This window comes from Mesoplodon bidens (assembly GCF_964165515.1).
Source record: "Mesoplodon bidens genome assembly, chromosome: X".
Lineage (NCBI taxonomy): Eukaryota > Metazoa > Chordata > Mammalia > Artiodactyla > Ziphiidae > Mesoplodon > Mesoplodon bidens.
Genome location: NC_138163.1, coordinates 34,319,388 through 34,345,047, shown reverse-complemented (window position 1 = coordinate 34,345,047; position 25,660 = coordinate 34,319,388). Strand labels below are relative to the sequence as shown.

Below are 25,660 nucleotides of genomic sequence, written 5' to 3'. Positions count from 1 at the left end.
CAGAAGGGGAAGGAGATGACTGGAATTCACGTCATACAAGTAACAAGTGAAGCCTGTTAAAATATTTAGCTTATATATGAGACGATTAAAAGGTGACATGGTGGTGATAGTCTTCAGGCTGTACATCATGTGGAAAAGAGAGCATAGTTATTCAGTATCACTTCAGAGGGCAGAATTAGGACCAGTGGGTGGAACTACAATTTTAACATTCATTCGTTCCACAGATACGTAGTGAGAGTTTCCTGCATGCCAGGCATTATGCTCGACAATGGGAATACAGAGACAAAAAAAAGATGTAGTCCTTACTCTGAAGAAGCTCAGAGTCCACTGGGGATGACCATTACAAGGCAGTAAAATCAGTGCTACATACAGTGGAGAAAGGGAAGCCGAGAGATTGCCCAATTCAAGCAAAAGGCAGAAGTAGGATTGGAGGGGAGAGAGGCTCTCATGAGAGATGTCAGCCCAACAAAAAGAACTTTCTATCAACTTGAACTGTCCCACCATGGAGTAAGCTACTTCCTGAGCCTCTTGTGAGCTAGGGAGTGCCTGACCGCTAGAGGCATCTGACCAGAGAAGCCATTGCAACACTGCGTGAAAGGCTGAACCAGATGGTTTTTAAGGTCCCTTCTCTCCCTAAAAGTCTGTTACTCTACTGACTCCAACTGGATGTTCTATTGACCAAGTGAATATTCTAATTTAACTCTGAGGGAAGCAGAAAATTTCATTCACCAGGTCTCCCAGTAGCGGTGTTCTGGCTAATGAGGATTTTTTTTTTTTTTTTTTTTTTTGCGGTACGCGGGCCTCTCACTGTTGTGGCCTCTCCCATTGCGGAGCACAGGCTCCGGACGCGCAGGCTCAGTGGCCATGGCTCACGGGCCCAGCCACTCTGCGGCATGTGGGATCTTCCCGGATCGGGGCACGAACCCGTGTCCCCTGCATCGGCAGGCGGACTCTCAACCACTGCGCCACCAGGGAAGCCCACTAATGAGGATTTTAATGTATGAACCTCAACTAAACCACAAAACATAAATTTAAAAGGAAATTTGCTAGATAGCTAATGGGAAGCAGCCACATAGCACAGGGAGATCAGCTCGGTGCTTTGTGACCACCTAGAGGGGTGGGATAGGGAGGGTGGGAGGGAGACGCATGATGGAGGGGATATCGGGATATATGTATACATATAGCTGATTCACTTTGTTATACAGCAGAAACTAACACACCATTGTAAAGCAATTACACTCCAATAAAGATGTTAAAAAAAAGGAAATTTGCCATTCTACTCATTTTTCCTCCACCAACAAAAATTTTTAAATCCAGATTACATGACAATGATCTTTGCTGATGGCAGACCATGGACATTCACCAGGAATATGTCTGAAGATCCAGATACGTGAATAATACTTGCACATATAATTTCCTCTATAAAATGAAGTAATGTTTCTGTAAATATGGGACTGAAGTAATTTATAGTGCTATTAAATTCTGCCACTAAAACAAATTATGCTTTCTGTACTATAAAAATATGTATTGTTTTTCAGCACTTCCTGTGTGTCAGGCACTGTTCTAAGTGAGATGCTTGTGTTAACTCATGTAATTTCTCTCAATAAACCTTTGAAGTGGACACTTTTTTAAAAAATCATCCCATTTTATGGATGAGGAAATTGAGACACATAGGGGCCAGGTCATTTATACACTAGGCAAGTGGGATTATAACACAAGCAGTGTGACTCCATACTCTCAACCACTGCACCATACAGTTACCTTGTACTGACCTGGGTCTACAGAGGAACACTTTTATGCACAGTGACAAGGAGCAACCAACACCATTGCAAAGAAAGCCAAGGGCTGAGTGGTGGGCTGAGCGCCCTCACTAATCACTTGCTTCCACACACCAGCCTCACAGAGCCCAAGATTCAAATTCTCACCTCAACAAAAAAGCAAACTTCTCCATATCATTGACCTTCATGGTCTATCACAAATAGTCAGAACAGTGACTGTGGAATCCATGAATGCTAGTGTGCTACTTTATCTACTTTATCTAATCCATTCATGCATTTCTCTTTCTGGATTTCATTTGCTAATTATCTTGCAGTTCTAAGAGAATTTCTTATGGCCTCTCTACATAACCATTGTTTACTCCTTCTTAGGTACAAAATGGTGCTCTGTGGGATGAAATAAATGAATCATGGTGGGTTAGAGAAAAATGAATTTGCTGTTACACATCCTGCCCATAATTTTTAAAATTTCTTCCAGATGATTGAGCTAAAATCCAATACCTTTTATTGCCTTCAATATTTCAGCCAAAATAAGACAGACTGCAAAAAATATATATGCTAGTGATATTTTTTTCTTTTTTTTCTCAATGTTATACTGTCACTTAAATACTAGTTAGGAAGATAAACATTTCAGCTTAATTTTTCTCACTAATGAGCCATTTCTTTTTTCCCTTTCTAACGTCCTTCAGAAATCAGTCATCAACCAGGACCCAATCATTTCTGCCACTAACTAACTTTTCATTTACTGCACTCATTAATATCTGTTGCATGTACACCACACACATTTAAAGTACCCACTTCAAGTATTGCCATTTATTCTCCTAGAAATGCATCATTACCTAAAGGAATAAACCTTTTAACCTGTATCAGCAATCAAAGAGCTCAAGTAAATGATGAAGTAAATGAGTCCAAATTATACTACACTCAGATCAAAATTCATGGGCCCCTATGCCCTTGCCTTATAAATTTATCTTTGGAAGCAATGGCCTATTTGCAAATTGTGTAAGAGACAAATTGTTCTAACCCCCTTTCCCTTTCACTCAGATTTGACTGGGCCAAGATGAAGAACACAACATGCCTCTTTGTAAGTGAACAAAGGTACATACCCACCACAGTGTTGTCTATGATAGCAAAAAATTGGAACTGGCCTAAGAGTCCTTCAGTAGGAGATTGGGTAAATAAGCTATGATATATTCATAGATTAAAATGCTATGCAGCCATTACAAAGGAGAAAAAGTATAAAGAGATGCAAGGGAGTGATAAAGACCAAATTCAGTATAGAGACTACTTTTTGCCCAGAGGAGGGGTATGCAATTAGGGAGGATACATAGGCACACTTCAACTAACTTCATAATATTTTATTTCTTAAGTTTCGTGACAGGTACACAGGTGTTTTTAACATAATTTTTTATATCTTTCTGTGCATCCGAATTATTTACTACTTTGAAAAATTCTTTGAGCAATTGTCTAGGAAATTCCTACTGAAATAAAATAAAGTCATTGAGAATATTTCATTATGATGCTTAGAAATTGTTTCGTGTGTCAGATGAGGATAATGTGATGTGAAATGAGCATAAATGCCAATGGATGAGATTTCATTTCAATCTTAGGAGGTCTTGATTACTAGGAGGAAAGTTATTAGGGTGGACATCAAAGGCAGGCTTAGTGGCAAAAAACCAAACAAACCACGGATTATAAAACATATATCCTGAGTGGTTTAGCTGAGAAAGATCCAATGATCATTTTTTTTAAATTAACTTTTATTGGAATATAGTTGATTTACAATGTTGTGTTAGTTTCAGGTATAGAGCCAGATGATTCAATTATACATATAATTGTAAAGCAATTATACTCCAATAAAGATGTTAAAAAAATTATACATATACATACATACATTCTTTTTTTTTTTTTTTTTTTTTTGTGGTACACGGGCCTCCCACTGTTGTGGCCTCTCCCGTTGCGGAGCACAGGCTCCGGACGCGCAGGCTCAGCGGCCATGGCTCACGGGCCCAGCTGCTCCGCGGCATGTGGGATCCTCCCAGACCGGGGCACGAACCCGTGTCCCCTGCATCGCCAGGCGGACTCCCAACCACTGCGCCACCGGGGAAGCCCCCATTCTTTTTTTAAAGATTATTTTCTCATATAGGCCATTACAGAGTATTGAGTAGAGTTCCCTGTGCTACACAGCAGGTTCCTATTAGCTATCTATTTTATATATAGTAGTGTGTATATGTCAATCCCAATCTCCCAATTTATCACTCCCCCGCTTTCCCTGTTGGTAACCATAAGTTTGTTTTCTAATGAACCTATTTACAAAAAAGAAAGATCCAATGATCTTTAGAGTAACTTCAGCTCTAGAATTCTACAGTGCTATAAAATTAGTGCTGGTAGCCATTTTCACCAACCTTCTGATATCTTTGACCAAGAATCTTGTTGTCACCCTGGTCAAGCCTAAGGTCAGTTATTAAATATATCTTGAGTACCTACCATGAATCAGGCATTATGCTGGATTCCAAGAGGGCTACCAAAATGAATCAGGCATGAACTTGTCCTCAAAATCACCCAGAAACATGGAGAAGACAGACCCATAGCCAATTCACCTTAATGCTATTTAGTAAAAGCTCTATAGCAAACGTACGAACAAAGCACTTTGGGGGAATAGCTGAGGAAGCACTTCTGTGGGGACAGAGGTGAGTCAAGAAAGATTTCACAGAAGACATGATATTCACTCTGGATCTTGTAGGGTGAATAGGGATAATTCAGGCAGAAGCAAAAGCATAACCAGAGGTAGAAGACATGCAAATGTGTGGTATATTTCAGTGAACAGTGAGTAGTCCATTGTGACTGGCTCCTAGGAGAGTAGTCAAGATCATAAAGACTCTTGAATATCATCATACGTAAGAGTTTGGATTTTGGCCTGTAGCTATTAGGGAACTATCGGAGAATTTTAAAGAATGAAGTAACTTGATGAGATTTACATTTGGAAGGATCACTGGAGGATAAATTGAAGAGAGAGGTGAGGCTGGGAGACCAGTTAGGAGGCAATGCAGTCTAGACCAAAATCTGAGGAGAGCCTGCCCCAGGACAACAGTAATGAGAACGAAAAGAAAACAAAAGGATAGACCCTACAGGCATTTCTATGTTAGAATAAACATGGCATAATGAGAGGCTGAAGAAAGAATAAAAACCAAACTTTCTAGCTTGGATGTTAGGTAGTTTGCTGATGAATTTAGAAGGAGAACCAGGCTGTACAAGGAAGACCGTAAGTTTGGTTTGGAAATGTTTAATCTGAAAGTGTCTCTAGGTCCATCAGGTGAAGATGTCCATCAGCAAGGCTTGTTTGCTATCTCCCCAAACCATATCCTGAATCCAACCTCTTCCCTCTACCTCCATTGCTCCCGGCCTAGTCCAAGTCACAACCATCTCTTCCCTGGTTCATTAGGATAGCCTCCTAACCAATCTCCTTGCTTCCACTCTGGCCCACCTCATAGTCTAGTCTCCATACAGCAGCTAGAGTAATGCTTTAAATTTTTAAATCTGATCTTCTCACACTCCTCCTCAAATCCTCCAATGGTTTCCTATCACATGTAAAACAAATCCAAACTTTTTACCATGACCTATCTTGTAGGGCCCTACAAGATCTGACCTTTGATTATTCTTCTCAGCTCTTTGCCTACCTTTCTCCCTTTTGTTCATTCAGCTTCAGCCATATTGGCTTTTTGTCCTGTTCTTTATGCAAAATCAAGCATATTTCATCTCAGTGAATAATTTCAGTGACTCAGTAAGGATCTGCTTGCCATAAACACAATGCTTAATTTCCATGGTGATAGTTCTGGGAGTGCAAATAATTCTGGAATTATTTGAGCAGGTCCAAGCAAGCCTCAAGAAAGACACAATGCAGCTGGCCAAAGTCCAGAGAAGAGCAGCTAAATAAACAATCCAAAAAGCTGAGGTAGAGGCCAGAAAACGCAATAAAAGGATGCTTGAAAACATGGCATGTGTTTATAGTTTCTACCAGGCTATCTCACTTCTGGTCAAAGATTCTTTTTAATTTTTCTCTAGGGTTTTCATTCCTAAGGATCTAGCTCCCAACTCAATTGTAAGTCATGGGGTCACTGAGACCATGCTTCCTTTATATTCTCCAAAATGCCTAACATAGACCTGTAAGTATTTAGTACACGTTCTAAGGACCACCTGAATTGAATTGAAATTTAATGGAATTAAATTCAAAAAGCTAATGATGAGGGAAACTCGGCATGGTACAAAAAGCTAACAGTTTGGAGGGTTTGACCTCAGTCTGAATTGAGGGAAGGACTCTCATATTCTTCACACCACTGAGCAGAGTGGTTTGTATACAGCAGGTGCTCAATAGGTATTTGTTGAAAGGATGGTTGAAAGACTAAATATGTTAATGAAAGCTCAAGCAGTAGTGATAGAAAATAATGCTCCAATGACAGGAAGCAGTTTTTTTCATTCTGTCCTTCTCGTATAACAGGGATGCCATGCTTATTTCTAGACACTCCAATTTAAGAGAGACACTGCTAGCTAGAACCCCATGGGGAAAAGACCCATGGGGTTCTATGAGGCTTCTGGGAATAGTATTAGACATCAGTGGAGTTTAACCTGATGAAGAGATGAAGAGGGGGCATAACAACAACCTTGCAATATCTGAAGGACCACCATGTAGAAGAAGGAACAGAATTACTTTGCATAGCTCTAGTGGATAGTAGTAAAGGGTAGGAGTCATAGAGAAACAAATTTCAGGTCAGAATAAGGAAGTACTTTCTTACAATAATTAATGCCCCATACTGGAGTAGGCTAACTAAAATGGTTGTACACTCCCTTCCAATAGCCGTTTTTGTTTTGTTTTTTTTTTCTTGCAGGCAGTATAGGGTAATCACATAGCAGGATAGTGTAGGAGTGATTTCTGAATTGAGAGAAATATTGAACTAAGAAAGTGTTTTTCAAAGTGTTGCGACCCATTATTGGAGCCATAAAATCAATTTAGTGGGTCCTGACTGGCATTTTTCTAAGTGAATTCAACTAGAATAGAAGCTATCAGAGAGCACCACACATAGCAAAGATGAGTGTGGTTTTGAGAAACCTATTTTGGAACCATGTTTACATATGTATGAATGTACTTACTGGGTTGCAGTGTAACGTGCTTTTCTTACTGTGGATGGCAATCAAAACTATTTGAAAACCGCTGCACTGAGGCCTCTTCCAGTTTTAATATCTGAAGGTAGCTCTAAGAATTCTCATCTCTGTTGCAGAGATCCAAGATTGCTGTCTATGAGAAAATGTGGTCTTACATGAAATCAGCAGAGCCATCTGTGTTTACCAAAACAACAGCAGACGGAGTGGCCCGAGTGCGGAAGTCCAAGGGAAAGTTCGCCTTCCTGCTGGAGTCAACCATGAATGAGTACATTGAGCAGAGAAAACCGTGTGATACGATGAAAGTTGGTGGAAATCTGGATTCCAAAGGCTATGGTGTGGCAACCCCTAAAGGCTCAGCATTAAGGTGGGTGGAATAATATAACAATATCCGTGTTGTTATAGTATTCCACCTACCCTGATGCATTTTGTTGTCATTTTCTTTCTTGTGGATTTTGAGGTAACTTTTAAAAGTTTAAAATCTACAATATTCCATGGAGTTAAATAAGACGGTAAATTATGGTTTCATCTATTTAATGCATCCATTTTTTTTAATGTTCTCTCTCTGTGTTGTCCTCTCTGACTGTTTGTTGCTGTTTTAATTTTACAGTTCAACGGCTTTTTCAATTTAAATGGTAAAAGCCAAGCTATGGTGCCATATGTGACGAATGTTAATTGCATGGATGTGGTGTTCTTGTTACTTTCTTTATCAAAGACAATCTCCCCATCCCGCACACTTCAGTTTTGAGCAAATGTTATCCTCCATGCCACCTTCCAATATTTAACCCTGTATTTGCTGTACAGACATTTTTATAGCTCCACGTTCTGTGAAATTTAGCCAATTTGTCCTCTTGTGCTCCTTTTTATACGTTAACGATTTCCTAAGCATTTGTGCATTTTCTTACAAGTTATGTTTTATCGTTTCAAGAAATGCTGTTAACCTGGCAGTATTAAAACTGAATGAGCAAGGCCTCTTGGACAAATTGAAAAACAAATGGTGGTACGACAAAGGAGAGTGCGGCAGCGGGGGCGGTGACTCCAAGGTCAGCCTCAATGTCACCACAACCGGGTACCCTTAGTGACGAGTAATCGGCAAGACTGTTATCTTATTATTGAGGAGAGAGCACAAGACTCACACATAAAGTGGAATGACCAGGTTATTCCCCTGCCTGGCAGCTTTGGGACCTAGAAAGGCTCCAGGGCACCGCCCGCAGTTTTGATCTAACTTGGGTCCCTTCTTAAACTCCCAGACAGAGGCTCCCCATCCACACCCCTTCCCTCCCCTCACACACCAGACCGCTTGCCTTATGAAGGCTGTGGTGTAGGTTTCAACGCCCTAGGCTTTCAAGAGCCCGAGGCTTTCCTTAAGACTGTCCCCACCTGCCTCAGATGAGTGGTGTGAGAAATCAAATCCATCTACTGAAAAGTCAGGTTACAGCCTTTTTTCCCCTAAGGCATGATGGTATGATGGTTGCTTACAGTGGCTGGTTGGCTTCTTCCATCATGTGTTTGAGTGGTGAGATGTTGCTCTCTATATGTGATGGCCTATTTAAGCTGGCCCCACTCAACTTGAAAGCCAAAGAGCAAGCTCAGTTTCAAGTTAAATGGGGTCTTTCTTTAATAAGTCACCACATATAGAGACTTTACAAAGATATTTTGTATATTTAAACAAGCGTGTCACCTAACTGATACTCTATGTGTGTGAATCCCTGATGTGGCTTCTCCTTAGCTGTGTTCTTAGTTCAGGTAGGTCTAATGGTTATCCAGGCTACCGTTGTGAGAAAAACCATCTTACTTGGCATTCCTTTGGCTCCTTAATGCTCTTTGGGGCTAGAAAGGATGAATAGCCTTCAACCAAGCAACAAGAAATAGGGGCAAGCTCAGAAGCCACAATACCAAATGATGGAAAGACACGTCGGGTAAGTACAGGAGAGGACCTGAAAACAGAATCCTCCATGGCCCAAAGGGCATGAGAATTATATTGAAGCATGTAAGATCGGCTCTTTTACGACCAAGATACCATGGGCGTCTTAAGGTGAAGAATAGTGTTTCCCAATCAGAGACCAACAGACAGGCAAGCCAAAACTTTTCTCCTTCAGAGAAAATGGTTACACCTCTGCTCCTCTCTTTCTCTCTCCACTCCTCAGGACTCTGACGGAAAAGTTAGTTTGCCAGTCTGCAGTATAATATGGGTTTGGAAACACAGAGCACTTTCCAAGAAATAAATTTAAAAATGACTTTCTTCAGGACATAATCTTACCAAGCATTGGCGAGGTCTTTTATTGTAAAACCTTGATTAACCAGAGCTCACCTAACCAGTACCCCAACTAACTGAATTGCCCCCCCTCAGTACTCCACATTGATGAGAAAGCAGCAGTAGTACCAAAAAAGAAGACTGCAAGGAATTGATTTTTTTTCAGTCACTTGCCAAGAGATGACCTATGGTTGGGTCACACTCAGCTCTATCTGCTCTCCATCTGGATTGACCCTCAAACATTAGAGGCCGCTTGCCTGAGGCAAGAAAGTGGATACAAGCATTTTGAGAAAAAAAAAGTGTGATTAGCCAAGAATGAGACAAAATGAGTATTCTTATTGAAAATTCCATCCATCCCTTAATGGATTCCAATTAATCAAGGTTTTACTATGTGTCAAAAAGCAGTAACTTCCTCTCCCACCAGTGTGAACTGATGCCATTGACTTGGCTCATTTGAGTTTTGTAGTGGCTCACCTGATGCCTAGAGTATTTAGAACCTTCTTCCTGGTCTTTTTCTCATTTTATTATCAGGCCACGGAGAACCTAATTATATCATTCAAATGAGTTGCAGAGTGAAAAACTGAGCTGGATTGGATACATGGCTGTCACGAATTCATCATTCATACCCAGCATGGTTAAAAAGGAGCCATGGACTGTATCAAGATGATTCTAAAACATCCACAGGATGCCAACTGCCCAGAAGTTTTCAAATAACCAGATGTTTGATGTTACATAAACAAACAAAAAAACCTGCACACATCTGGCTGAATTTTTACTTTTCACCCAGATATTTCCTCAGCTAATACTGCTGCAAAATTATCAAGTAACTTTGTTGCCAGCCTCACGATTTCCAGATTATCTGATTTTTGATATGCAAATAGAAAAATATTTCAGTAGATCCTAGATATTTCCAATGTCTTTGGCCATAGTGCTACTTGCCAGGCATCTTTCAAATCACTTCTTTTTGGTCATTCCTCCAGACAACCTTTTGAAGTAAGTCGAGCCCTTTCTCAACTATGGATAATAGTATGATCAGTGCTGCATATCCAACAATTGCTTATTCCATTTCTGGATTACCAAGGAGCTTGCCTTTATCTCCTTCCTTCTTGCTACCTGCAGTTTTCTGAGAGCGAGCAAGAGAAGGGGCAAGAGATGAACTTGAATCTGTGTTACCACTATTTAGTGGTGATGCCAAAAACAAATCAATGGAGAAGAAGGTAGAAAAGGCAGTGGAACCTCATTACTTCGGAGCCCTCTAATTTATAATTTGAGATAAACTGGACAGGCACCAGTCTACAGTCTAAGAGAGGTCGAGAGGTTTGTTAAACAAATGAAGAGTTTAGACTAGACTGCCAGTTGAATTTTTCCTTAAGAGAACAAACCTTTTTCAAATGTCGGAAGCATTGTTTTAGATATAATCATATTCATTACAAATTTATCTGCTAAAGCAGTTCTCACGAGGACCTCCACTAAGGCAATGTTTTATAGTGAGTTTGAATTACAAAACAGACTTAAAGTAATGAAACTGTCATTCTTCGAACCTATTTTGTAATTCAGGACTTTCTTCTTCAGATAATCCTTCCCCTCTGTTAGTCCAAATCAGTGAGTTTTAACTGTATTAGTAAAATGGCTTGAGAATTACATTTCTTTATTGTATTCCATCCCCAGTTAACATGACAATTGACAAATAGACCATCATTTCATAGAGAAAGTGAGACCCAGAGATGGTGGTGACTTTGAAAAGGTCACACAGCTAATGCTGTCACAAATCTCTGCTGACTTTCAGGGTCACCTCTGGTGATAATATTGTAGACAGCAATTTATCACATCTACCCATCCAATGAGCAATGTGAATCTGATTGCATGTGATAGATTTCCATAAAAATCAGGTTTATTCTCAACTACCTTGGTTACAAGGCAAATAGCATATTTAAGCCATTCCAGCCCTCAGTACTGATGACTAAAAATGACAATAATCACAAAGCCTGACATTTATGAGTGCTTTTACTTTTTCAAAAACGCTTCTACACCTATTATCTCTGAGACCAGGAGACGGAGAAAAGCATATATTACTTATCTCTCTCTCTCTCTCTCTCTCTCTCTCCCCCTCTCCCCACCCCCTCTCTCTCCCCCTCTCCTCACCCCCTCTCTCTCCCCCTCTCCCCCCCACCTCTTTCTCCCCTGCAACCTTTAAATAATGATAAATGGGCAATTATGTTAAATTGTTGACTTTTCCCCCCTGACATGAGACATTACACATTCTAAGCCTTTTCTCAAAATGTTACTATTCTATGGAAGAAACAAGCAATGATCAGGCTGTTTTAAATGTGCACTCGCTTAAGCTAATGAAATAGAGTTTTTTATTTTTCTGATACAATGAATAAAGACAAGGTCAGTCACCAAGGTAGCCCCTGCAGCAGACCTACAGGTTAGAACTAAAACACTGCTTGGTTTTACCAATTTCCTAAACCTGGGTTAATTGGGCCTAAACAAATCAGACTTGATCCTTCCATGATGGACTATAAATGCACAGGCAAGGATCATGGAAATTAGAGCTGTGGTTTGGGAATTTTTAACCTGAAAACCACCCTTTTGTGTTAGTGCTTTATTACACTGTGTGTGCAAATGCAGTAATTAAGAGCTAATAAAGAGCGATAAACCCCAATCACCAGGGGTTTGTGACACAGCCAGTGAAAGTCTGTCGCTGTAAATCACAGAATAGAGATTCAGCTGCTGAATTACCACATCAGCCTCCCTCCCCAGCTGCTTGTCTCCTCAAACTTTCAAATTCTTCTGATCCCTCCACCCACCCCGCTTCATTCCCTTAATCTTGGATAAAGGGCACCAGCTTAGCTTCCCCATGTAACCTAACCTTACCTTACCTGAAGGGGGCTGGTCAATGAAACAATCTATTTGTGATGGGTGATAAGGCATTATAAACTCTACCCCACCTCACCCTAGAACTGTCCTGGTTTTAGTTCTATCCCGGGATTTAAATCGACTTCCAGTGTGCATATTTTCCAAGCAGAAAATCAGCACACTTTGCGTGCTTTGGGGGACATTGGAACAGAATGTTTAAAGGAGACCATTCTGAACTACTTGACTGCAATGAGAGTCGCCTTAACTTGTAAGGCATATAGGCAAGTAAGGGATAAGGATAGGATATGAACTTAAACTTCCATTAATTAAGTAAATGGTTGGATGACCATTATGATTTATAGAGTATTGATAGAGAAATGCAGTTTTATTATCTTCACAAATATATAGGAACTAGAATAAACTAACCAATGTGATGCTAGGAAAGAACTTAGGGAACTTGTTTTAGTAAATTCCAAAAATGGCTTGCAATTAAAATTAGTTGTGCTTCCTTTCACATGGGTGCTTTTAAAGTACCTAAAAAGAGTTGTTCTCTTAAGAAATTCAAACATGTTCCTCCTCCCTATAACTAACAATCTTTTTTTTTAATCCCATACATTTGCTTAGCAAGTGTCCTATTAAGAGATAGAAAAAAATTTATACTTTAGGACAGCACATTTCCAAATGTCCTCAGCTTCTGTTTGGTGGTACAGAGATGAATGATGTGGTACTGTGTTTCCTATATATATAAATGAGATCCTCAGTTTTGTGTGTATTTCTTCTTCTTCCATGTATGTCTACAATTCTCCTCTCCTATGCCACCATCTCTTAACCACTTCTCTTCCACACCCAGAATTCTTTGACATTCTTGGGCCTTGGGTAATTGATGTGAATCTGCATCTGTCTTTTACCTGCAACAAGATGGACCTTTTATTGGCAGGAGCCATCCCTAAAGGTAGACATTTTGGATACCCAGGGTTAAGATGGATCCCAGTGACTCTCTATTGACACTGTTATGTGTGTAGTCAAGAATCATTACAGATTGATGGCACTCCCTGGGTCTTAGAAGAAGTTCCTGTGAATCACCGAGACTGGTTTGGGATCAAGGTGTAGGGTGAGTATATTACGCTCTTCATTGGTTTGCATGTCTCTATGCTGGTGCCGCCTCCTGGAAGTATGAAGAAACTGACAGTTATCTTTCCTGATAGTGACTAAATTTGCTCCTTGAACTTCCTCAGGTTTTCTTCCCAAGAGCAAACCCTCACTTTCTTTCAAGTGGCTGCTTCAAACAAGGGACCTTTTTGCCTTAAGAACTGAACCAGTCCAGGGACTACCAAAACCATTGATTTTACCAGATGGTGTTAAAGAATAAATTCTACCACCGGAAAAAAATTGTAATCCAGAAAGAAAACATTTTTAAAAATTAATCCATTCTAGTGAATTTTTTTTGAAATTGACTGCGTGGCCTTAACATGGTTTCTATGATTAGGATGTGATTATTTGCCTTTGGTATTATCCTGATAACTTGAATGTGTTTCTTATTGACAAATAATGAGCAAATGTCCAACACCAGAGCTACAGAAAGAGCAGCAGGACTGAAAAGCCTGAAGGTAAGAATGCTGTTGAACAATTGCCAAGAAGAAAGACACCACTGCAGTGCACAGTTAAATGGTACATGTCTATGCCCTTTCTGCCCCTCTAAGACCAAATCATTTGGTTTCCTTTCATTTGGAAAGAAGATTATAGAACTACACTCTCTGAAAGGTAGGACAGCCATGGAAAAGAAACACAAAAGATTTGAAATGATTGAAATACATTCGATGAGGGTGGGAATTGAGGTTGGTGGAACAGGGTGGGGGCAGATTTCTTTTAGGGAGAACAACTGAAATCCATTCTCTTTTGACTTCCTAGAGAGCGGTATAGCATCTGGCCCTTGGCACATGAGGCAAATCTCCATTTGTCAAAGGTGGCAAAAGTGTGGTCCAAGTGCTAGATTCACCATAAAACTTACTTTCATCTGGCTTTGAAGCAACTATTTCTCAAAATATAGACCTAAGACAATAGCATATGTTACATTAAAAAAAAGAGAGAGAGACGGAGAGACAGACTCTGCTAGTGTGTCTTGCCTAGCGTCACTGCTGGAAATGCAGAGAAGTGGATGCTAGCATGCGAGCTGGAAGAGGGTGGCATGTACCCTGGAGCAGCAACCAGAACTCAGCTTTCAGATCTGATATATAGACCCCCATTTGTTGCAATCTATTGGAGTGTAAGCTAAGACTGATTATTTTTCTATGGGTCATGGTCAACGGAGGGTTATTGGGGGGAAAGACAGGATGCTGGCACCCATCAGATTAAACTCTCAATGAATATTTTGCCTAGAATCAGGAGAATGAACTAGATGTCTTCAGAAACATTTGTCATGTGAGTTTCTGGTAAAGATCGGTTTCTGTCCTTCTCAATCTATGCCTCTCTTTCTCAGTACCATTGGGATGAACTAAAGAAAATACACTTGTATGTGATAAAACCCAACGAAGTGTGATAGTTTGAATTTTTAATGGATCTCCAAACAGAGTTTTCAAGTGAATCATATGAATTATGTACATGGGAAATTATCTGTGGCCACATCTTAAACAAAACTGGCTTCTCCAGAAGCTTAGCATCTTCCCTGAGCCCCTTCTCCCTGTCAGGGACAAATTGAGTAAGAAGTCTTCCCAGACAAATCGGGTTATGTGAGACAGTCCACAACCCATAATGGTTTAGGTTTCCTGTTCTAGAGGGAGAGATTGGACAAAGGCCCAGTTTGGCAGAATCCATCAGTGAAACTCACAACTTGTGTAATCAAGGGATCTATCGCTTTGAATTTGAGAGGTTATCATTTGGAAATGCCCTGGTTTTATCCACATATCTCCAAGTGACTTTGAGGGCTGCTTCTCTAGCACAGATGCTCATCAATAGGTTTCAATCATTAGCATTGTTGGGCCCTCAGTAAAATAACTCACAGCTTTCAACTCCTAATGTTATATGCATGCATTACTGAATTTGCTCTTTGCACTTATATTAAATTATGATCTCTTTAGCAAGGAGTTAAATAGGTTTGAGCTACATTTGTGAACTACATGATATAAATACTGTCTCAGAGGAAGTGTCTAGCAGCTAAGCACTGCACAACTCTGCAAATCATTGTAGCTGCCCCTGTGGAATGAGGGTCACTTGGGCGGCCAGAGTCCAGTATTGCCAGCAGTCATATGTGCCTGTTCCCAGGTTGTGGAGAAAGTTCAGGCTGATCCAAGGATAGAAAGATTAAAATAACTTAAACCTTCATTCTCCTAGAATGCTGTATCCAGAAACCCCTGTGAAAAGAAATCGATACAGCTTCTTTAAAGGGGTCCAGATACTAATGTAGTCTAGGGCATATTTTGAACTTCCACAGCTTCCAACAGCTACTGTAGAGAGGTAAATCCCTTTACTACACATATCCCAAGGTAACCTATGGAAAAGAATATAAAGGACTGTAGAATAAATCCTTTTATCCAACAAAGAATCTCCTCTTGCTTGGTTATCAATTGGCTTCAACTTAATAAATCAAGCCCTGCCTGGGCAGAGATGTCTGTAACTGCCTTCCTGCCTGAAAAAGCTAGGGAAGCAAGTGAGCAATTCGGAAAGGTGACTTGTCACCATGAAAACCTGAAATATCTTCAGTAGAAAAGCCAGTGAAAGATGGCTTTTCTCCCTCCACTGGGCCAAAGATAATTTTTAGAAGCTGTTCAAAAAAAATCACTAGGTACCAAGAAACAAAGTAGTAACTTAGAGTGAGCTTCGGATGAAGCATAGCATGAGGGATGGGCTTCCAGTTTAGCTTGTGATACGTTTCTGTTATCATCATTCAGATATTGTGTTCTTAGAGCAAGTTTCTAATTATGCAAATACACCATCCTTGCTCGCATATTTCTTTTACTTCCCTGTGATCTCCTTGTCTTTCCCTCCATGACCTACATATTTACACATATATCCATCCCTCCTAAGGGCACCAGTGATGATCTCTTGGCATCATTTATTAAACAGACATTTGCTCTTTAGGTGTCCGTGCTCAGAAAGGAGAAGTGAAGCCATGTAGAGCAGAATATATCCCACATTCTCTCAGATCAATCGTACTACACCATATTTACACCATACTACACCATACTACACCATACACATACACCATATCCTATATTTTTCAGGCCCAGAACAATATCCATGGTACAAATCCTTATCTCAACCCTTCTAGGATCACCATATGGAGGAATCAACTTGGTCATTAATTCACAAGGCCATTTTTTTTTCTTTTCCACTATGGGAAAACTCAGCACCCTCAAGCCACTCTGTCCACATTTCTCTCTTCATAAGAAAGAATCCAACGTGGCTCCAAACTCCCTATTTTAGGTATTTCCTGAAATCAAATTGAAAACTAAATTGGACCGTTCTTTAGAAACATATCAACATTTTTAGTTTTAGTTTTTTTTTTAATAAGCAGTTTCTACTTTCACAGGGGAAAAAAAATAAATGGTCTTCTTAACCCAAAACTGTCTTCATATGTAGCACTGGCCATCACTAAGATGACACTGAACTTTGCAATGGCTGGTTCATAGCTCCCAGGAATGAGCTGGGAACCTAGACAACGGCCACCCGGGGCTGGATGCCCTGGATTAATGAGCACAGTGCTTTGTCGCTGAGTTGTTGCCAGGTGTGGATGGCAGAAATGATAAGCAGAAATTTGTAGCAGCCAGTTATGTTTTCTTCAAAAATAGAACTCATTTTCAAGGCATTATGAATTACATTACTATCCCAATTAAAAAAAAAATAGATGCTACTCCGTGACTGTTGCCAGAACTCAGGAATAGTCATCCTGCCACAGGTCTGTGCTACTTTCACATACTGTTAACTGACTATCTAGTTCACATTCGCTCTCATCCTCTCCATCTGATCAACAATCCTTATACATTTTTATGACATGGGTGCAATTTACACCCTTTACATAGGAGAAGTTTACACCCTTTCCCCCCTGAACATTTTTTAAATGAAATGGAACAAAGAGTTGAAGTTTAGAAGTAGTTACTCTTTGCTTCCTTTCCCATTTCTCAGGAAGCTTTGTGTTTTAACAAGGAATGCGGCTCAAACTTAAAGGTATGAAATTCTCGTGATGGAAATTCAGGTACCAGTGAGGAAAATATTTGTGGACAGGGGGATGTTCCCAGACCCCCTGAAACTACATCACAAAGCCCTCCTGTTCTCTCCCTAAGCTTGTCAACCTGTGTTTTTGTCTTACGAGGGCTCTACTCAGCAAAACGTCCATAGCAAGCCCTTCAGAGGGGAGAATGCCTGCCTAATTTCCATGATAGGAATCTGACCTACTTTGTTTAATTCTTTCTTTTCTCTACTGAAGTGAGTACAGTAAATATTTCTGACTTATAATTCTCTCAGGTACCAGTTAAGGGCCTACAGTAATTGCTCTGAAACATTCCCCTGGAGACGTATTGCTGCATCACAGTGAAAGGCCTCAGCTGCTAGATATGCCCTTGCTAGGCTGATAGTTAGTTGGAGTATGGTGATCCCTAAAGAAAAAATTCATTATGAGCATCCAAGCCCTAAGAATGAAAACAATGAGGACTGCTACCCCTTTTTTGTGTGTTCCATTGGAGAATGTACAGTACAGAGTTGGATGCATGTTAATTTGCCTTCTGGCCTGCCCCACAATTTGCTGTGCAGTTCTGAGCCAATTACTTAACCTATCTGTGCCTCGATTTCTTTACTTATAGAGACCATAAATCTACCTTCTTAAAGTGATTATTAAACTTGACCAATAATAATAATAATTTTATTATGTGTGAAGTACTAGGCTGAAAAACAAAAGCTAAAAGAGAGTTTTCTAATCAAGTATTTATTGAGAGAACTATTCTGAGTGGGGAATACAAATAAGTCATGGTCCCTCCCCTTGAGAAACACAGCCTAGAGGGAGACATAAGACCTGGGCCCAAATAATAAGACAAGGTAGAAAAGGAAGGAGGAGGGAGAGAAAATATTGGGTGAAGAGAAAAATGGCATCATGAGGAAAGTGACATTTAAAATGACCGGATGTCCACCTAATTCCACTTCCGTTAAAATACCAAATTGTGTGTGTGTGTGTGTGTGTGTGTGTGTGTGTGTGTGTGTGTTGGGAGGAGGGTGTCAATACATTTGGTTGATTTGAATTGAGTTTGGCAATACACCCAGTAAGGTACAGTAAGAGAGAAAATTATGTGGATAAAAGCAGTTTTTCTCTGCCATCTTGGGAATTTATTCTACCCCGCAGCAACATACAATTCTAGGAGATTTGGCCTTTAAAGTATTTTCTTTTCTTGGCAGCTATCCTAACCTTGTTAAGTAGCATTATCTGTGATTTCTGATTACAGCTTTTATGCTCCTTGGCTGTGCTACGTCTTAAAATGTTTGTTTTTCTCCTTCATTTTTATTTAGAAGTTCCCAAACGCACATTGGTTCCCTGCCAGGTTCCTTAAGCCCTGTGATTTTTTTTTTCCAATCAAAGACTAAACTTCTAAGGGTATGTCATTTGTCAGATTTCTCTAAAGCCCTGGGGCAACAGATGAGGTCTGGACGCTCTAAGGCAGGGTTTCTCAGCCTCAGCACTGTTGACATCTGGGGCTTTGTTGTGGAGGGCCTCCCTGTGCCTAGTGGGTGTTTAACAGCATCCCTGGCCTCTACCCACTAGATGCCTGTAGCATTCCCTGCCCTCCCAGTTGTGACAGTGAAAAATGACTCTAGACATTGTCCAATGTCCCCTGGAGGACAAAATGACCCCCGATTGAGAACCATTGCTCTAAGGTAACCTCTACTGTAACTGTGGAGGCCATGGGAGCAGAGAGCAGCTACCAATCGTTCTGTGGGGGCCACCTGATGGCCTAAGGCAGGGGTAGGCCATTTGTCAGAAAAGTAGGATGCTAAATTGCTGACCTGGATGCTTAAATGCTCAGCCTGGGTTTTGGCAAGAGTGGAGGGTGGCAGCCCAGACTAGGCGTCAGCAGGGGAGAAGTCTACCCTCCTCTAAAACCAGTGCTTCTCAACCCTTTTTATCCCAGGACCCCTTTACACACTTAAAAGTTATAGGGTACCCCCAAAAGATTTTGTTCATATGTATTAAGTCTATTAACACTTAACATATCAGAAATTAAAACTGAAGAATTTTAAAATAATGTATTAACTCACTTAAAAATAATAAACCCAATGTATATTAACACAAATAACATACTTTTTATGAAAAATAACTTTTAAAAAAAATTAGTGAGGAGCGGCATTGTCCTAGTTTTGCAAATAGCTTTAATATCTGGCTTAATATAAGAGAATAGGATTCTCATTTCTGCTTCTTCATTCAATGTGTTGTGATATTACAGGTCATGTAGCCTCCAGGAAACTCCACTGTACATCATGAGGGAATAAGAGTAAGAAAGACAAAGAATGCCTTAGTGTTATTACAAAAAGAGTTTTGACCTCACAGACCCTATGATGAAAAGTTTTCAGGGATCCTCCAGGGGTCCTTAGACCACACTTTGAGAACCATTGTTCTAAACTAACATGTCACACTTTTATCAACCTAGCTCACTTAAGGGTTGACAAATTTTTTAAAACCCAGGATCTCTAGGGAGAGGTCTCTATTTGGACCTTAGTGTGAGTGCCTTTAATCAGACTGCTCTGTTCCTGGGCTCTAGTAAGAGCAGCTGTACTAAAGAAATTGAATGAAGTAATCTGAAGAGTATAGTAGCTTGAGGGAGGTCAGGGCCTGGTAAGGGCTTAGAGAGCAGTGTGAAGACACTGGGCCCTTTACAATAAGAAAAGAGGAAGCACAGAAAGGAAGTAAAAATGCTTTGTAATTTTTCCTGAGGTCCTGATGGAATCAGTCACCCATATGCCATTGGAAAGCATCTCCCCTGCAACTTAAGCCAACTGTCCTAATCCTGAGCCTGGGTCCCAGTGCCTAGCTTAAGACACGGCACTGGAAGAAAGGTGGTGGTGATAAAGTAAAAAATAATAAGGGGAAAGGAGAGAGAAGGAGGCCAGATAGTGGGGATTAGGGGAGAAGGCAGTTCCAACACTGATCTCAGGGCCATAGATGGCCTGTCTGTCCTTTAAAAGTCTAAGACTTAACTTCCACTGCCAGTAATATCCTACAGAGGCTCAAATTTTTATCTTAGTATCTTTTGTTGCTTTGCATTCCAAGCAAGTCTGGCTAGCATTTGAGAAGCCTCAGCTTCTGAGCACTGATTGAAGGACTTGTTTAAAGTATAAAAGGACCTCAGTTTCCTGGTGAGAAACAAAATGCAGACATCCTGGCTGCCAAGCTCTGCACTAACCAAGGAAGTGTCACCTCTGTGACACTAAAGGTTTACAGTTTTTCAAATCCCAAGTACTCTGAAATTGCCTATTATTTTTAAATGATGATATGTTTCTCAGAATTCTCAAGATGAGATGGTCCTTCTGCTCTCAACAGCAAAGGGGAGAAGAAAAGAAATAGGCTTTGGGGACTTGGTCTGATAGAGGCCAGATCTCTGTGACAATAGAAGTCTTGTCAATGACTGGATATGTTAGTGGGTCCAAGTTACCCAAAATAAGCTCAGAAATTCTATGGAATGTTCATAGTTACATAAATATATCTGTTTTCCTCCTGGTAAATTGGTGGCATTCAGAAAAACATGCACTAGTATTGGCAATATTGTTCACGTGAATCTGAACACACAGTAGTTTATTTCCTCATAATAGAAATATGCCACCGTCTGTAAATAATGCATTTTTAATCTAAAGTTATTAGAGATACTTTAAGATTCATTAGCTCTAGAAAGAAGACAGAGTAAAGGTCATTATTCCCATTTTACAGCTGAAGAAATTTCTAAGAGAGAAAATCGTTATCCTAGAACCAGTAGGGTATCCTGCGTTTGCCCAGTGGCTCTGAATGAAGTCCTCACACTTTAAGAGGTGGAGGACGAGGGAGCAGTGGGCTGGCCTCCTGGGGATTTATTAGCCTCTTAGTTGAGGAAGTCTCATCTCACTAGAAGAGCTTATCTAAACTTCCTCCACAGCGCTACCCATAGGGGCAGTCAGCTTGCCATTTTAGGTCATGCCATATTCATAATCCATTTTTAAACAATCTAGTTCACCTTTTGGTGATCTGAGTCACTCACAGACATATGACCATATCAGAGAGACAGCTGATCAGTAACTCAAAAACAATCCATAGACCAGTTCCCCCATTGTTGAAAGTACTCTTATCCAAAACTCAGAGGTCCATGTTATACCTTTAATACTAAGACAAGTATGTGCATAAGAATTCAGTTTGTGCAGACATGTATGTAGTACAGTTCTTTCTGAGATCATTTTCAGCTGCGCAACAGATATGTATAATAAAGGACAACTCATCAGAAGGCATGTTACTCACGTAGAATCTATCTTCTATTCTGTTCGGATTCATCCTTTTGTCTCCACATGTGGAAACGCCTCCCCTTCTGGTCCCGTTCCCTTCCCCACTCCTCCATAAAACGTGCTTTCTGTCTGGAAGTACAACAAGACACCCAGTTAGATCAAACCTAACACACCTCCATCACAAAGCTACTGCAAGCTGCCGCCGACAATTGTCACTTGAGGGAAGACCCTCCTCACCCCACACAGCCTATCTGAGGAGTGCCTTTTTTCTATCCTCATTATTTAACAGTGTGTGCCGATTACTCAAAGCGATATGGGCAGGCCCTGGTAAATATAGCGTTGCTGTAGTGTTAATTTTTATAAGGTAATGCTCAGGTTGCCTGCAGTGTCTAAAATTACTCTGTGGCCAGGGCCCCCTGCTTTATCGCTTTCTATAGTTTTAAAGTAGTTTGAAGCTTGAATAACATAAAATAACATAATATAATGTTATTTATGTTATTTCCCACGTGAAGAACGCCTGTAAACCTTGCAGTATTGAAACTCAGTGAACAAGGCATCTTAGACAAGCTGAAAAACAAATGGTGGTACGATAAGGGGGAATGCGGAGCGAAGGACTCCGGGAGTAAGGTCAGTCACTGAAGGTCTTTTTGTACTGATTAGCAATCACATTTTGAACCACTGTTTATTTTCTACCCTAAAACGGCTTTCCTTCCCAACAGACACTCCCTGACACAGTGGGACCCCTTTATAACACCAGCGCTGAGGGAATGAGGCAAACACCAGTCTCAGAGGCCTGCCATGTGACATCAGTCATCGACTCCGGCGAGCTATCCTTACGATTAGGGAACTCAATCTGACCCACCATGTTCCCAAAGCAGTAAAATCACGAGCTGTGTTATAAGGGGGTTTTACTGTATTTCACATTTCGAAAGTTCAAAGAGAAAATAGAACAACAACGACAACCCAAAAAACAAAAAAATGACCCAGTTGTGACAGTACTTTTTCTTAACCTCTTACAGTGTCAGAGACTTTGTAGTTGTAAATGCCTTTGGTTATGAATATATTATGTCGATCCCACCTGAAAACAGTCAAAGAAATCAATAACAGACTGGTCTCTGTAAGCAGAATGAGTAGCCAGCCTCCTCTCAGCTGCTGTCGTATTGAGTTCAGCATCTATTTGGATCTCGAATCTCATTAAGTCTGTCACACTTCTCTCTTCCAAAGGTGTCATTTGAATCTCTGTACGTAATACTTTTAAAATTCAGTCGCATGCTCCTTAAGGGTATACCTTCTCAGGATAACATCACATTGATAAGCATGAAACACTCTTCCCCGCCTCCTTCCTGCCCCCCTTTGCTCCCCTAAGAAAGTTCTTTTTTAGTTTCAATTTTTGCCTTTCCTTTTTTTGAACTAATATTGTGGTATCAGTTAATTCATTTCATGAAATGTCACTCATTTTCCTTGTGCAGTGAACCATTTTGCTACTGGTTTTCTACATCCCACAGCAGGGAATTCTTTGAAACTTAAATACATGGAACTTGAAACTTTGTTGCTACGGCTTACATGGGTGATGTAAAGGACACTTCTTCCCCCATCGAAAACCACATACATATAAAAATCTAATGGGAGAGGGCAGGTTACCAGAAATTGGTCCTTTTCCTAATGGACTGTGGAACATCCTTGCAGATAGCTTCACCTGCCTCCTTAAGGAGATGATCCATTGTTTCCTAAGTTATAGAAATTCTTACCACTTGTCTAGCTAACTGTCACTCATCCTAGAAGAGTGACTATTTGCAAGGTTGTTGTAGACATGAGGCATGTCCCTACCCCCCTTCCCGACGATGCGACTTGATTCCAATTGGCCTTTTTATTAAGGTAAACAAGTGCAGGACTGGCTCCTATGAAAACAGAATCAGGACATGGCCATATTGTCTTTACATTTAATTCTTTACATGATACCAGGACTGGCTGAGCCGCAGAGTGTTGAATGTCAGCCATGGCCGTCATCTGGTCACTGTGCAATCATTTGAATAAGATAATTCACGGGCTTGACAATTTGGGTATTCCATTCCGTTGTATTCAGCAGCAAAATGGTTACATTCCCTCTAAAAAGACTACAAAATGCTACTTTATTTTATTTTTTTCAAAGAAAGGCTCCTGGCCCTTGCTGTATCCTACCTCAAGGTAGGGCTCAAGGCACCAACTTTTTTCTTTCCATTGTTCAGCAGTTCAGTTTCTGCTTTTTCATACAGGCAGATAGCTTAGTCAGATTTGCAGTTTGACCTAAAAGTCACTGACGGGCTTCCTCAATTTTCCCCCCATTTAAAATAGAGAGCAGATGAGTATAGGGGTGTTTTGTTTTGTTTTGTTTTCCTAATTATTCTCTACATTCCCTGGAGTAAAAGCTAAAAATGAGCTGGATTTTTTTTTTAATCATCAGCCTCCTGGAAAAGTTTTCTGATTTGTATGGAGCCAATTCAGGACCCAGCGGGTCCTTAAACTCTCAGGAAGAGGGAACAGAGCCAATTCTTTGTGCTGTGCCCTTGTTCCCGCAGCACAAAGGCTTGCTGTGCTGAGGATGAGGCCTTAGCAACCAGTCCTCAAAGGAGCAATTTCTCAGCCGCTGGGTGAAAGGGGAGAGTTAATCCTTTTAAAACAAACCCTGGTGAAATAACTCCCCAGATATGAATATCAGGAACCTCTAACATTCTCACCTGTCATCTTAAAGACCAGTTGTTGACAAGAACAAGGGAGAAAGAGGTGTTGCGGGGCAGAGAGGGGAAAGAGTGCTTCAAGTTCCCAAATGAAAAGAGTGTTACATTGACAGAGATGATGTCACAGCTCAACTCTGGCAAATGGTGTTTATCGAAGCTGGCAGAGGAATAAATTGTGCTTGTGTTTCCACTTTTGCTCCCATGGCCGAGTGCTGTTTATTTAGTTGTTGACACCATCTTGAGGTACTAATGGATTTAAGGAGTCAAACTAAAAGAACATTTAGGGGAGGATCACAACTGTCAACAGAAGCACAATCTACCATCTTGCTGGCCACTGTGAAACATCAGCCAGTTGCCAGAGTTGAGTCATAGCATTTACATCAATGTTTAGCTATTTTACAACTTAGAACTATCGTATACTGTTGCAATGCATTATAATGTCCCATTGTCTTTGTTTTCCCCAAGAACTAATCGCCTTGTTCATTTCTCTTAGGACAAGACCAGCGCTCTGAGCCTGAGCAATGTGGCAGGCGTTTTCTATATACTTGTCGGAGGTCTGGGGCTGGCCATGATGGTGGCTTTGATAGAATTCTGTTACAAATCACGGGCAGAGTCCAAACGCATGAAACTCACAAAGAACACCCAAAACTTTAAGCCTGCTCCTGCCACCAACACTCAAAATTATGCTACATACAGAGAAGGCTACAACGTGTATGGAACAGAGAGTGTTAAGATCTAGGGGTACGGTTAAGGTCTAGTAAACTAATCAGCTTATGTTACTGTATGTCAATCTCTTTTTCTTTTCTTGTTGTCTTTCAGTTTGGTTTATTGTTTCAAGAATTGTCTATTCTTTGCAACCATTTCATTCTTTGAAAATAATGGTTGTGCTTTCTTGTCAGACAGTGGTGCTTTCCTAATAGCATAGTTGTAATTAAATCGTGGTCTGCGACCCAAAAGGAAAAAAAAAATTCTCTAGAGCAGCACTGTTCAGTGGGAATATTTGCAAGCCACATGTGAACCACATGTGTAATTTTAAGTGCTCTTCTAGCCATTTTCTAAAGTAACACAAGCAAAATTAATTTAACGATATATTTCACTTATCCCAGTATATTCGAAGTATTATCATTTCAACTTGTTATCAATGTAAAAAGTGAATGAGGTGTTTTACATTATTTTCTTCATACGAAGTCTTAGAAATCAGGGGTGTCTTTTATACTTATGGCACATCTCAATTCACACTAGTCACATATCAAGTGTTCAATGGTCACATGTGGCTGGTGACTACCATATTGGACAGTGAAGCTCTAGAGAAAGCAGCTCTCTGGAACTGATGTTAAAATGAGGAATGGAAATGGGGAGCTGCTACCTTGAGAAAGGTAGTGCTTCTATAGGGGTGTGGTAGATCTCTTAAGTATAAGCCTGAGACAATTTCTTTAATCTTTGAGTTCCTTTGTTGTCCCTTT

At 40.4% G+C, this 25,660-nt stretch overlaps 1 protein-coding gene across 1 annotated transcript in view; it reads left to right on the top strand.

The window, feature by feature from the left end:
• Positions 1-24,938, top strand: part of GRIA3 (glutamate ionotropic receptor AMPA type subunit 3) — a 287,373-nt gene extending 262,435 nt beyond the window's left edge. The window contains exons 13-15 of the mRNA XM_081221568.1: positions 7,049-7,296; positions 7,858-7,972; positions 24,691-24,938. Of these exons, the coding sequence (XP_081077694.1) occupies positions 7,049-7,296; positions 7,858-7,972; positions 24,691-24,936 (609 nt within the window). The 3' untranslated portion in view covers positions 24,937-24,938. The remainder of the gene's footprint in view (positions 1-7,048; positions 7,297-7,857; positions 7,973-24,690) is intronic.
• The last annotated feature ends 722 nt before the right edge of the window (positions 24,939-25,660 follow it).